Source organism: Chionomys nivalis, chromosome 15 (assembly GCF_950005125.1).
Source record: "Chionomys nivalis chromosome 15, mChiNiv1.1, whole genome shotgun sequence".
NCBI classification, from domain to species: Eukaryota; Metazoa; Chordata; class Mammalia; order Rodentia; family Cricetidae; genus Chionomys; species Chionomys nivalis.
The window spans coordinates 34,017,178-34,031,728 of NC_080100.1; the positions used below are offsets into that span (position 1 = coordinate 34,017,178).

At 40.5% G+C, this 14,551-nt stretch overlaps 1 protein-coding gene across 1 annotated transcript in view; it reads right to left on the minus strand.

The window, feature by feature from the left end:
• The window catches only part of Slc38a9 (solute carrier family 38 member 9), a 78,953-nt gene that overhangs the window by 60,121 nt on the left and 4,281 nt on the right, over positions 1 to 14,551 (minus strand). The window contains exon 2 of the mRNA XM_057789860.1: positions 6,492 to 6,635. Coding sequence (XP_057645843.1) covers positions 6,492 to 6,601 — 110 coding nt within the window. The 5' untranslated portion in view covers positions 6,602 to 6,635. The remainder of the gene's footprint in view (positions 1 to 6,491; positions 6,636 to 14,551) is intronic.

Sequence of the window (14,551 nt, forward strand, 5' to 3'; positions counted from 1 at the left end):
GTGGTACTATTGAACACTGCAGCAAATCCCTTCTGACTTTACACTGGCGTTAATACTGAGCAGTTAATACAGACAAAGGCTGTACCTCAGCTCTTCATTTCCTTTCTGCTCAACAAAACATCTTTGACTTGAGCAGAGTATCAATTAAACCCCCAAAGACCTTGTGATCTTCTGGTTTCTCTTAGAAATGTCAACAAGAAAGGCAGAAAGTATAATAAAGTACAACAGACTTTCCAGAAAGTGGAGGAAAAAACAAAACCAGAACTGACAGATCTAAAGAAATACAACTCAGGCAGGCATATACTGAAGGGGATAATTTTAAAAACATATCTAGGAGAGAAAGAAGCGGGGGAAGACATTGAAACAAAGAATTTGAGAGGATAGAAGGAGTTCAATGAGACTAGAAATAAATCATAATCTAACAAAGTAGCAGTCACATATAAAGTTAAGGTACATCTGACACTAAGACCAAGATGGCTTTCTTTAAGTTCTTTTAGGGAAAGAAGTAACAAGAGAAGGCGGAAAAGTACAGAAGTAACTGGGCCAAGGAGGGAGAGAAGGGTAGAGGGGAAGAAGTAGAGGAAAAACAGGAAGGAGGGATGGGCTTGACAGAGGTATTAACACAATTTGTTAGCTCACCACAGCACAGCGTTACCAGTGATAATCAAGGTCCCCTCCATCTTTTTAAAACTGACTGAAGGCAAGCTCTCCATATACAGCAAACTAACCCTCCTCGGAAAAATACTCTTTTTATCCGCCCCCTTCTTTTTAGGGAGTTTAAAATCAAATATAGGACCTTGGGTATGCTAAGAACACTGTCTACCACTCTCCAAATTTTGCTCATTTTTGTTGCCTAATAATTCCAAAGTATAAAATCATCAAACGTCAGGTACTCACTTCCAGTCACTGCCAACATCTAAACTTTTTACTTTACCTCAGGAAACTGCTTTTGTCTTCCTCTCTTCTAGGGCCACAAATATCCATCTATCAACGTAGACTGATCTAAAGTGATGGTATTAGTGGCAGGTGAAGTCAAGAGGCTGCTCCACAAACAGAGACTGGTAGATACTCTAAAAAGCAAGGCACCACGAGGTACCTTCCATGCTCGAAGGGCATGAGGATGTTTTGTGTTTGAATGAGCCACTCCTACCCGAGGCCCTAATCAGAGCACTGCTGATGCTACCAATTAGCAAAGGCTTGAACCCTGAGGCTAGGATTTGGTATCTTGAGAATTTTCGGAGTTAAAATTCACTGAAAACAACCATGTAAATAATAGATTATATCTCCAATAGATCTGATTATTTTCCATTCTAATACCGGTGGACAACAGAGTCCTACCAGAATAAACAGTTGTGTCCTGGTAAGTAAGGTGGAGGAGAAAAGCACGTGCACAAAGCCTTCCTAGGGGTTAAAGCCTGAGTGAGCTCCTGCCTTAGGGAATCCCTGGACCTACAATGAACGACAGGGAAGCCCTGAACTCTGGGAAAAGGGGAAGAGAAAACAGAAAGATTCAAAGAGAAGGGACAGCTAAACCAAACCAACTCATAGCTGAGTGTTTGCCAAGCATATACAAGACCTTGTGTTCAATTCCCAGCACTGGAAAATATTTTTAAATCAACCATTTCATAACTTTGTAGGCTGTCTGGAATGTTTAACTTCCCCAGGGCACAGACACAGAGCAGTGGGAAAAATAGGAAGCAATCCTGAATACCAGCTCCATTAGTAGTCCCTAAAGTCTGAGAAAAGCCTGCTAATTCCAAACAGAATGTATCACATACAACACAGGATACTTCTAGACCTTTCTGCCCTTCCATTTACATTTGTACTGCTCATTCTACCCCAAAACAGGCTTTAAAAAAATGGTATAGGAAGGACACATGCTAAAGAAAAAGGAGCCTTGCCTTTTCATAAAAGTTCCCTAAATGACCAAAATGCTTATGACATGTATCCTATAATGTCAACACCCCTCCTCTACCTGATTTAGACTCCAGTTCACCAAAATGCAATCCTTCAGTCCATAGCAGTTAAATTATATCTGAACTAATATAAGATTTGATTGCCACCTAGTGGGAGAGAGAAGAATAACACCATCATCCCAAAGCCACACAGTTTTCCAAAGGAAAGGTGATTGATTCTTGGCACTAACTACAGTCAGGAGTGCTAACTAGCTGGGATATGTGGCAATGTATATTAGGGAAGTATAGACACTTTAAAGTCCTCATTTTACAACTATGAGATAAGACTAAATGAACCCTGATTTGAAAAGGCGAACACACTGTTAAGAGACATCAAATTATACTATACACATGGCACACAGATAGCAGAGTAGGGTGACTCAAGGGATTGAAGCTTGGTAATAGCTGTAGAAGTGGGATCTTCCACGGGAAGACACAATGTGTCTGGGCTTTATTTACATGTGAGAGCGGGAGGATTCATATCTCATCAGAAACATCATAACACACATTTCTCCTCATCAAGTAGTAGTCTCTGCATTTTCAAACAGAAAATTTGATTCTGTTTAATTGTTTGATTAATTTGATTCTATTTAATTTAATTGTTGATTAATTCACAAGCAAAAGCAATGACTGCTAAGTTCTTACAAGTGGCTGCCTTCCTTCATACATGCTTACCAGTCATGCCAGGATTGAAAATAGTGGATTCCTTCTTTTGACAAATTTCATTATAGAAAAGGTATTTCCATTTAAATTACCCTGTGAGATTAAATTTTCAAGCACCTGAACTCCTGCCAACTTACTGTCATGGAATGCACTTTAATGATCTACGTTCTATTGTCATAGTGGTCAACTGTTTATCACAGAACTTAGAAGTTTCACGAGAGCTCTAAGAATTCAGTCAGCATTTATTAGTGTTTATACTCACTGATACTGGAATAGACAAGTGAGACTCACAATATCAACTTCTGTTTCTTCTAATAGCCACTACTAATGACAATGATAAACTGCTTGTGTGATAAACTTCACAGTACCATCTTTAGCTACGGGAAGGCTGAAAAGTCAAGTATCTGGAAACGGTAACAGTATCATCTCGCTCTAGGCACAGTAACCCTTCTCACTCCCAGGCTGGAGATGACTGCAGCTCCTAACTAGACTAGGCCCCTGAAAGGGAATGAGAGTGGATGGAATAGGTGTCAGGCTCTTGCTAACACTGTTTACCAATCTATCTTACCTCAGCTGCTCAGTTTCTCATCTACTTCTTCCCCCAGACTTCATTTCTACATACTGTGTTATCTATAATGTAGTGATTAATTTTTACATAAATGGTGGTGTACTATACATTTTGCTCTGCATTTTTTTCTTTTAACAAAGTAAGTTGAAGAGTTGTTCCATTTGGATATATCATAAAGCCACCTCCTTTGTATTAAATAAAAAAATATTCCATTGTATGAATATGACATAATTTAGTTTTCCAGTCCTGGGAGAGAAGACATTTTGTTGTTTTCAGTCTCTGCAGCTTACACAGCGCTGCACATACATTGACCCTATGAATCAGCGTGTGTGGTCGTAGGATTGCTGATACACGGCAACTTCACAGTTGGCTGGGGCATTCGGGAGCAGGATCACACTAAATCTGTGGAGTAAAGTTTGTTTGTTTGTGGGTGCATATCTGTGTGGGTGTGTGCACATTTATGTATATGTGTGTGTGCATGCTCATGTGTGTGCATGTGTGTACATGTGACCACAAATAGTGAACACATGTATGCAAAGCCAGAGGTCAACATCAGGCATCTATTGCTTCCACTTTTTTTTTTCTGAGATGGTCTCTCACTGACCCTGGAGCTCATCAATTTGGCTAAGCTAGCTCACCGATGATTACCCAATGCCATCTGTCTCTGCCCCCAAGTGCAGCGATTATAGGTACACACCACAGGTTCTTGAATTTTACATGGGTGTTGGGGGTCCAAATTCAGCTGCTCATGTTTGGGTGACAAACATTTTACTAACAAAGCCTCTCCCTTGGATTAAAATTTAAAAAGCATAATCTTTATTCTTTTTACCAGGAGTAGAATATGACTTTTGAAAGTCATATTTTATTGCTCTCTATCTTTTTAGCATACACCCTTCAACATTTCTAAGAGAAGATAATCTTTAACGTGTCTCAATCACTGCTGGCCTGGTAGTAGCGTGGTAGTGAGTTCTGGGGGCGTGCTGACAAATAGCTGTCACCCCTGGCCATTTCAGTCAAACTACTGAAGGCGCACTAGGGAAGAAGAGGGAGTCCTATGTGAGAAGACCTCCCACGACACCTGCTGGGACCTGCCAGCATCCTCATCAGCAAATGAGAAAATCAGAGAATGTTGCATCATCACAGCCACCAACTGTCCCCACGGCGAAAAGGACAATTCTGCATGTGGGTTGGCAAGGGGTGGGGTAGGAATGGGACACAAAACCTGTCTGACTACTCTGAATCAAAAAGGAACCCAGAAGAATCAGGTTTTCTAAATTTCAGTAATATCTTAACCAATGCACTTTGTCTATATTATCAAACTATATTTACAGTTACATAAGAGATAAATGAGAAAATAACAAATATGACAAAGAGTTCTTTCAGTGAATATAAAGCAAAATTCCAAGTCAGATTTTTACATATATAATACACATAGACCCATTGTGTTTGGGTGTGTTAAGCTTTTTAAAATGATCTTCTTATGTGTATAGGTGCTTTGTCTGCCAGCATGTCTGTGCACTGTGTTAATGCCTAGTGTTGAAGGAGGTCAGAGAGGGCATCATATCTCCTTGGACTGGAATTGCAGATGTTGTGAGCCACCATGTGGATCCTGGAAATCAAATCTATGTCCTCTGAATGAACAGCCAATACTCTCAACCACTGAGTTCTCTCTCCAGCTTCTCTTTGTATATTTGTATGTATATTGTATGTATGTATGTATGTTTGTGTGTGTGTATGTATGCATGTATTTGTCTATCTGTCTGTCTGTCTATCTAATCTATTCAACATAGGGTCTCACTGTGTAGCCCTGGCTGTCCTGGAACTCACTCTGCAGACCAGGCAGCCTTGAACTCACAGAGATCTGTTTGCCTCTGCCTCCCAAGTGCTGGGATTAAAGGCGTGTGCTACTATGCCCAGCTTTGTATATTTTAAATTCAATTGATAATAACACCTCAGATTTGATGAAATACTCCAAATCCTATTTTACATATTTCAGAAACATTTTAGTTTTTCTCACAGATTTTGCATATTCCTGTTAAAACTACTTTGAGTATGTTTTATATTTTTTTCTAGCTAATATTCTCACTGGTAGGCTATTTTATTTTTACCTTGCATTTGATTATTTATTTATTTATTTATTTATTGAGTGAGTGAGTGAGAGTGAGTGAGTGAGTACCCGCAAGTGCAATTGTACATATTTGGAGGTCAGAGGACAGTGCCCTCTAACCTCAGTGCATGTGCGTAGTTGCAGGCACATATACCAAAGTGGTTACCTACAAAATAGGCAAAAGTAAGACCAAAAGTAATGGCACACACTTATCATCCAGCACTCAAGAGGCAACTGGGTAAGTTCTCTCCCTCTACCAGTGAATCCCGGGGATTTAACTCAAGTAGGCAGGCTTAGTGGCAAATGCCTTTTCCTGCTAACCCATCTTGCTAGTTCCTTGGGTTTTTGCTTGTTTGTTTGTTTTTAAACAGACAAGGTATCACTGGGTAGCCTATGCTGGCCTTAATCTCACAATCCTCCTGCCCCTGCCTCTTGTTGAGTGCTGGAATGATAGGTGTGTGCCATCACTTTTGGTCTTATTTTTGCTTATTTGGTAGGTAACCACTTTGGTATATGTGCCTGCAACCATGCACATGCACTGAGGCTAGAGGGCACTGGTCTCTTTATTAATCTGGAACTCACATTTCTGATTAGGCTGGCAGCCAGCAAGTCCTACCGATCCTCCTGCCTCTAACCCCTACATCCTTACATTTAAAGGTGTGCATAGGCTTACATCTAGCTTATGTGGTTGCTAGGATGCGATCTCAGGTCCTCAGCCTGCACAGCAAGCATCTTACTGCAACATCTTTTTACTCAGTGACTACTTCACTAAGCTCACTTACTATTACATTTTTTCCCCAGGGGATTCTTTTGACGTTTCCAGTTATAAACTGACAGATTATTTAACATCAAATTATTTTAAATTATCACAGGTATTTAAAGTCAATGAAGGTGAAGACTATTCCTTTTCTATCTCTAGCATCTGATCACTTTGCATGAAGTGGGTAATCAACACTTGTTGAGTCAACTACACATATGCATCTTACTTGATTAAAACAGACCTGCTGAATTTATTCCAAAACACAAGACTATGGAAATGAGGAAACAGTACTTATATCATCATATACGCATACATCAGAGAATAAGTCTGAAAGAAAAAGCATATTTCATTATCAGTTCTCGTCAACTTTTTGACTGTAATTTATTAGTCTTGATTGTTAGAAGCTCTAATTAGGAAACAGATGCATCAAAGTCTTACCTTTTAGATCTCAGGTCCGATGAATCAAACTGGATATTCATGGGTCCAGGATTTACTTCATCGTCTACCTCAGAGATAAGATGCCTAGAGTCACTATCCACATCTGCCATTTGTCGCAGGCTCTAGGCACTGAGGAAGTTACTCCTGTATAAACCAGAAAAGGGTAATTCAGTTTAATCTTAAAAACATTTTACTATTTTTAATATATTCGCATGAAAAAGACATAGGAAAGTGTGGGAATTTGCTGAAGGAATCATTTTTGAAGATGGTGCACTGTTACCTAGATTGGTCTCCAACTCTTAAGCAAACCTGGAAGTATAGGTAAAAACCATCATGACTTAAATGAGATTTATGATCGACATATTTATCAAATATTAGTAACTTGAAATTTCTTAGCTTTCAGTTTCAGTTCATTTCTAGGAATATGGCAGATTCAGTTATTTGGACCCAACACTAGAAAAGAATACTTTAAAAATTACTTGAAAAGTTTAAAAAACAGGGAGTGGAGTCTGATAAGTTGACAGTAAAGAAAAGAAACATTGAAATAGCTGCAGGAAATGGCTGCTTTATCAGAATTTAGCTCAAGTACAAGAAGTAAGTGGTTTTGTTCTCTTACAAGGAAGTCGAGCTTTCTCTACACTGTGGCTAGCGGCTATCACATTAGGGGATATGAAGTAAAACACTTCAGCTCTAGAAAGCTCGGCAGGTTTAAGCACGACAGCATCTACAGGAATACTAATAGCCAACCATCTCTCCTGAACTCACACTTGTACATCCAACTGGCTACTCACCGTTACCCGGATATAATCATAACTCAAATTTAGGATGTTCCAAACTTGATTTTCTTCCTCAAAAACCCATATACACCCTGTTTTCCTAACTTCAACTAGTAGGATCTTGTCCTTCTAATCGCTCTGGTCAAAATTCTTGGAATCATCAGTGACTGCTTTTTCTTATTCTCAGCATCTAATCCATTAGCATATCTCACTGCCTTTTCCTTCAAAGATATCCAGAATCAGACCATCACCAATTCTTAAAAAGTTACAACTGTTTTCTTTTTATTATTACTGGTATATATGAAATTTTACTTTAAAATGCTTAAAATGTATTTTACTCTCATCCCTGGGTACCCATGTTTAACAGAAATGGTTGAAAACAGAACTTTGGGAAGAATAAGAATAGAGTCTATACTGTCTTCCTCATGTATTGGATCCGAACTTTTATTATATTAGAATTGCCGAAATCTCAAGACATTAAAATATATTACGTATTATGTGTCATATGAAATATAACATAAACCAAATGTTATACTCTAGAATAACTCATTTGCTCAAATGTTTTGTTTTGCTTATTCTATTTTCATTGAAAAATCATGACCTGTACAATTAAAATTATCTAAAATCGAAGTCTGTATTTCAATAGGAGTAGCATATAGAATCTAAGGTAACTTCCAGTTCAGAAAAGATCTTAAAGAACTTCAGCTACATCTCTTTCTTCAGTCAGGTTCCCCAAGCAATATTTAATGAAAATAGAAAAAGAAATACAAAAGCTGAGTGGAGCTCCCTGCTCCCTGCTACTACCCCGTCCTGCCGTCTGTTCTATCACAAAGAGCACATAAAGAGATGTAGATCAGAGAAATATAAAAAAGATTTGACATCACCTAATTAATTGGTATGACTTGGGGGAGGATGTGTGTACTGCACATAAGGGGCAGAGATCAGTGAGATCGCCAAACATCTAACAATGCACAAGACAACTCCCTACCAAGAAATTATCTAGGCAAAAGAGCATCGCTTCTGATGGCGAGAGAACACACTAGAGGGGCAAGAAGAGGTTATACAGGAAAGACAGGACATCTTGCAATAGCAGTGTTCAACTTCTTCAATCTAATTCCAGTTACAGGGATATGTGCTCTACAACACACACACACATTCTCTCTCTCTCTCTCTCTCTCTCTCTCTCTCTCTCTCTCTCTCTCTCTCTCTCTCTTTCTCTCCCCGTGTGTGTGTGTGTTTAATGCAGTTTTCAGTATGATTATTTCACTATAAAATGCAAAGAATACATAAAATAAAATTGATTGTGAGCTGTAAAAATAATTGTCATATTTTTTCTTAGCCCTGTAGTTACTGTTAGTATTGTCATTCTACACAGAAAGATAAAAGGGACAAGAACAATCACGGAATGTCAGAACTGAGGTAGTTCAAACCAGAGCTGATACTCTTCCCCCCGGAGCCGGGCCTCTTTCCTGATCTTTGTCACGTCGTCCTTGCTTTATCTTTCACCTTCTCCCGTTTCCTGTTACTGTGTATGTTCCTGATTTGTTTAATGGACTCTTCCATCAGCTTTCCTCATTCATTCTTTTCCTGCTCTCTCCCTTGCCTTTCACCCCAGCCCCCTCTTTCTCTCTAGTGGTGAGTACAGGATATGACGGGTGGTGGATGAGTGCTCAGCCCCTGAGCCACACCCTGGCCAAATGTATCCTGATTTTCTAACTGTAATATTTATGGAAGGATTGAAAGGAAATCCAGGATCTCCCATTCACCTGTGTGATTTAGCACTACCCATTTAACCTCTGTGCCCTATTTCCCTCCCATGGTATCGTAACAGTAACACCCACCTACATAAGGACTAAAAATCGTGCTGCATACATTTGAACTCTGTATCGAGAAATGTTCAGTTTTATTGATATGCCTCGCAATAAACAAATAAAAATACGTTTTTTCTTTTCTTTTTTTTTAAAGTCACCTTTTGAACTTCTCCCTTTTAAATAAAAATTTCATTAATAATAAACATTTGGGCACCTGCCGCCAACATGCCATTGACTGTGTGACACAGATGCTAGTGACTTGTTCTATTCCCCACATATGTGCTTTTTTTCTGTTTGTTTTTCCCCTTTCACTTTCCTCTTTAGTTCTGCTTTTCTGCCCAATATGTAAGTCAGCCAAGTCCTCGCTAATACTACTAAAGACAAACACATGCTAGAGAAATACATTAAACAGTATCTTGCCAGAGAAACATCTCAGAGACTGGAAGGGAAAGCCAAGAGTGGCTCAGCTGCAGAGTGCTTGAACAGGATGTGAGAGGTCCTGGGCTTGATCCCCATCCCCACAAAAAGAGGAAAAAGAAAGGAGCAAAAAAATACCATTCCAAAATAAATATTTAACTTCCACATGCTACTCCCCTTTCTCCTCCATAACTCACTAAATAAATACCCAACCTCATTCTGTGTGGCGTGCCTATCCACGTCTCTGTCTCTCGCCTGCCCAGTGGCTCTCTGCCTGGGACCAGCCGTCTTCCGAGACCTGTGGCATTGTCTCGTGGCGTGCCTATCCGTCTGTCTCTCCTCGTGGGACTCGCTGTCCCTCAAGGCCCACTGCAGCCACTTGGGGAACTGCACCGTCCCTGCCTGGGACTCGCTGCTCTCGGGACCCGGGACCGCTGCCCACTGCCTGCCCCCCCCAGACCTGCGGGGGGGGTCTCCTGACCTGCTGCCCACTGCAGCACTTGGGGAACTGCAGCATTTTACTTTTACTTAAACCATGTTTACGTGAACCCCAAACATAGTCAGTCATTCAACAAGTGCTTCCCTGAGAACCTACAATGTAAAGAGGCGCTAAGAAAAATAGAAAATTAAGCCCCATTTCCTACCATCAATAAATTTAAAAATACAATTTATAAATCTGAGAGAATACCCCCTAAATCTCTCAGCTGCTAATCCAGTAACAAGCAACCCAATGCCAATCAATGTGCACTTCATTATTTCAGTTTTAGCGCAAGTCTATACTAGTCCGGGGCCCTAGTTCCAAACCAGCTAAGGAAGAGATCAGTGAAAGATGTAATCCAAGTTAGCACCTGGCTATTGAGAACAGTGCTTCAATAGCCATGAATGTGCAAAAACAAAACAAGATTTATCCCTGGTTAAAAAGTTTTATCGATTGGTCTTTTGAGTAGATTCATACATCACACTGTACACTTTCAAATGTGAAGCAAAAGAACATTCTCAACCTTCCTAATGCTGTGGCCCTGTAATACAGTTCCTCCTGTTGTGTTGACACGCAACTATAAAATTATTTCATTGCTACTTCATAACGATCATTTTGTTACTTTTACAGATTGTAACGTAAATCTCTGATATGTGATCACTAGAGAGGTCGCAACTCACTGGTTGAGAACCAGTGCTTTAATGTAAAGTATGCACTGTTTGGAGAACCAGTGCTTTAATGTAAAATACACAGTGTTTGGAGAACCACTGCTGTAAAGTACACATTATTTAAAGGTAACTGTTACTGGAATCCCATTAGTATGGTAGCATCTCTGATAACATTAATTTTACTAAAAGAATTGAAATGCAAAAGAAGTTTGATCTTTCATTTATTTATTTAGAGGAGTGTTTCACTCGGTAGCCCTGTTGGTCTCAAATTTGCTAAGCTGTACCCAGCATGATCAAACTGGGCTCAACTACTTCCTTTATGTAATAAAATAAGTCAGTTCACTTGTTGGCCTTAAGTTTAAAACCAACCAACCATCAACAACAAAAAACCCTTAGATTAAGGAGATGTGAAAAGTGAAGGAGTCCTGGAGTCCAGTTAAACTCACCTGCTAAAAGTCAAAGCTTGCAGCAAAATGAACAAAATTTACCATAGGGATTGCCTACATAAAGATAATATTATTTTAATAGAGATATTTCAAATGAGAATAGCAATGAACCATGCTTAAGGCCAAAGTATACTTGAATATTCATGGCCTTAATCCTTTCCAGGTGTAAACCTGTGCTTTTTTAGGGAATTTCACCAACAAGCATATAAACTTCATTTACAGAATGCCTTAATTTCCCTTATACAACTGTTATGACCTATAGTTTTTCCTATCAGCCTGCAATTCCCACCCAGCACACCTCATGGATCACTCTATGATCTTATGTTCCAAAAGAGAAGAGAAAAATAAAAGCCTTTGAACGATGTAACTTCAGAAGCCACCACACACACACACACACACACACACACACACACACACACACACACACAGCTTAACCTCCACCTCCCAGAGAAGCTCACATATTGGGCATACTGTCTTTTCCCTATGCTATCTTCTAATAACACCCATGCTTAAATCTAGGTTTAAAAATCTCTTCCTGATAGATTGAAATCTTTGTCATGCTGACTCTTCCTGAAATTCTTTTCTGCAGCACAGTCTAGAAACCCAGCTATCACTCTGTTTAGTTTCTAAACTGAAGACATGCCTGAATTCAGAGAAAATGAGTCTTTTTAACACTCAGAGATTAGTTTAACTAAGAATTGAATTCTACTTAGAAAGAGGAGAAATTTAGAGAGATTATTGGATGTCAGTTGGCCTTGCTAAAATGAGAGTGAGATTACGGAAAGATGGAAGAAACAGAAAGAAGAAGTTGAAGACAGAAAAGAAATTGTCTTTATCAGTTAGCTAGCAAAGCCACAGAGAAGAATGAAAGCAGGCACGCTGGTACCCAGTGCTATTTCCTTTACGTCACAACTGACACTCACCTACTTATACAGTGAGGACTCACATTCCATTGTTTCCTTAATATTCCAAAGTGCAAATATGACCCATTTTAAAAATGGCTTCTTGAGGTAATGAGTAAAAACATTCCATATACAATACCCAGGAGAGAAACATTTGTAATTAATTAGTGAAGCAGAATGGAATTAAAAGCTTGCGAAAGCTGTAAACATATTGTAGGCTAGTTACTTCTAGGATTCTGTTATAACCTACACAATCATAAAATTCTTTCGGTTAAAAAAAGTGTTTTAGAAATTGGAAAGATGATTGCATGGAAAACAACAGCCTCTCATCAGAAAAATGGCATGAGGTGAAGGGTCAAGAGAAAAAAAGAGTGACTTTGGGAAAATTTGTTTGAAAAAAAAAATCTCAAACCCATAAAAGTGTTTCTATGAAATAAATTAATTCGTATGCATAAGCATTTAGCACCATGCTATCCACTATTGATCTGTTCAATGTAATTTGCTGTCATTTGGTATAAAGAGCATAAGTTCTAAAGTGGAAAAAGAAATAAAAGGTTGATCTTCATAGAATTATTGAACAATCACAAACAAAATAGTACTAAAGGAAAAGAATTCATTTCTAGAGAAGTCAGCTGCATGCCATTTTGGAGGAACCTTAGAGAAAAGGAAAGGATGCATCTGTCGGTAGAACGGGGGTGGGGATGGGGTAGAGGGGGTGGGGATGGAGTAGAGGGGGTGGAGATGGAGTAGAGGGGGTGGGGATGGAGTAGAGGGGGTGGAGAAGGGGTAGAGGGGGTGGGGATGGAGTAGAGGGGGTGGAGATGGAGTAGAGGGGGTGGAGATGGAGTAGAGGGGGTGGGGATGGAGTAGAGGGGGTGGAGATGGGGTAGAGGGGGTGGGGATGGAGTAGAGGGGGTGGGGATGGGGTAGAGGGGTGGGGATGGAGTAGAGGGGGTGGGGATGGAGTAGAGGGGGTGGGGATGGAGTAGAGGGGGTGGGGATGGAGTAGAGGGGGTGGGGATGGGGTAGAGGGGTGGGGATGGAGTAGAGGGGGTGGGGATGGAGTAGAGGGGTGGAGATGGAGTAGAGGGGGTGGAGATGGAGTAGAGGGGACGGGAGATGGAGTAGAGGGGGTGGAGATGGAGTAGAGGGGGTGGAGATGGAGTAGAGGGGTGGAGATGGAGTAGAGGGGTGGAGATGGGGTAGAGGGGGTGGGGATGGAGTAGAGGGGTGGGGATGGAGTAGAGGGGGTGGAGATGGAGTAGAGGGGTGGAGATGGAGTAGAGGGGGTGGAGATGGGGTAGACGGGGTGGAGATGGGGTAGACGGGGTGGAGATGGAGTAGAGGGGGTGGAGATGGGGTAGACGGGGTGGAGATGGGGTAGACGGGGTGGGAATGGGGTAGAGAGGGGGTGAGGATGAGAAGCTATGGGATTGGAGATGGAGCTACTGCTATATCTTACTGAATGCTTCCCACTGTCTTCTGTTTTGTATGATGCTGTTTAAACTGCTGAATTTCGGGAAAAACAAATTACTTTCACATTCCAAGGAAAGAAGGGGAAAGAAGAGAAGGAAGGAATAAGGGAAAATAGAAAAAGAAAGTGAAGTTCCGAGAAGAAACTTGTCCTAGATCACTTAGCTAATAAAGCCCCAGCAGGGACTGAGGTCAGATCAGTGGATGCCCGATGCCATTTCCTCTACGCTGCGACACTTAAGTGCTCCGAAAGACCCAAGAGCCATCTGGACAAGCAGGTCTTCATCATCTAGATTGTGCATACAAGACCAACAGCAGCCAGAACAGATTTCACCTCTAAACCATAGATAGGACTAAGATGACAAAATTACCTTTCTATGTGTCCATTATTAGAAATTAAACACAAGGGGTTTATTTTCTTTAAGGTAACTAGTTTAGACAAATCTTTCCTGATGCAAGCTCCCCCGCCCCCCCCGCTTGGTCTCAAGGCTATTCCCTAGTCACCACCAGTCCTGCCAGGATCATTACAGCAGGAGAAAGGACAACAGCCAAATGAGAGTAACACCAAACCTGCTTAAAAGTGGAAGAGGTAGCCGGGAGGTGGTGGCGCACGCCTTTAATCCCAGCACTTGGGAGGCAGAGGCAGGCGGATCTCTGTGAGTTCGAGACCAGCCTGGTCTACAAGAGCTAGTTCCAGGACAGGCTCCAAAACCACAGAGAAACCCTGTCTCGAAAAACCAAAAAAAAAAAGTTACTAGAGTCTAGCCATGCACTCCCATTTCCATTTTCTCTATCACACTAAAAAGCGGGGTTGAGTAATTGCTGACATGCAATGGCTGAATAAGCTTAAATAATTTCTTTCTGCCCCTTTTCAGAAAAAAAAAAGAAAGTCACTCTATGGCCTAGTAAGCCATATAGAGTATCTGAAATTTTATAACATATATCCATGTATTAGATAATAACTAATATCAACCTCTGAGAAAGAACATACACTCTTTGAATGCTTATGTCCAAAGTAATATTTATCTTACCACAACCCAGTCTTTCTGCAAATTGATGTCATCATCTTAGCATAGATACTACAGATTT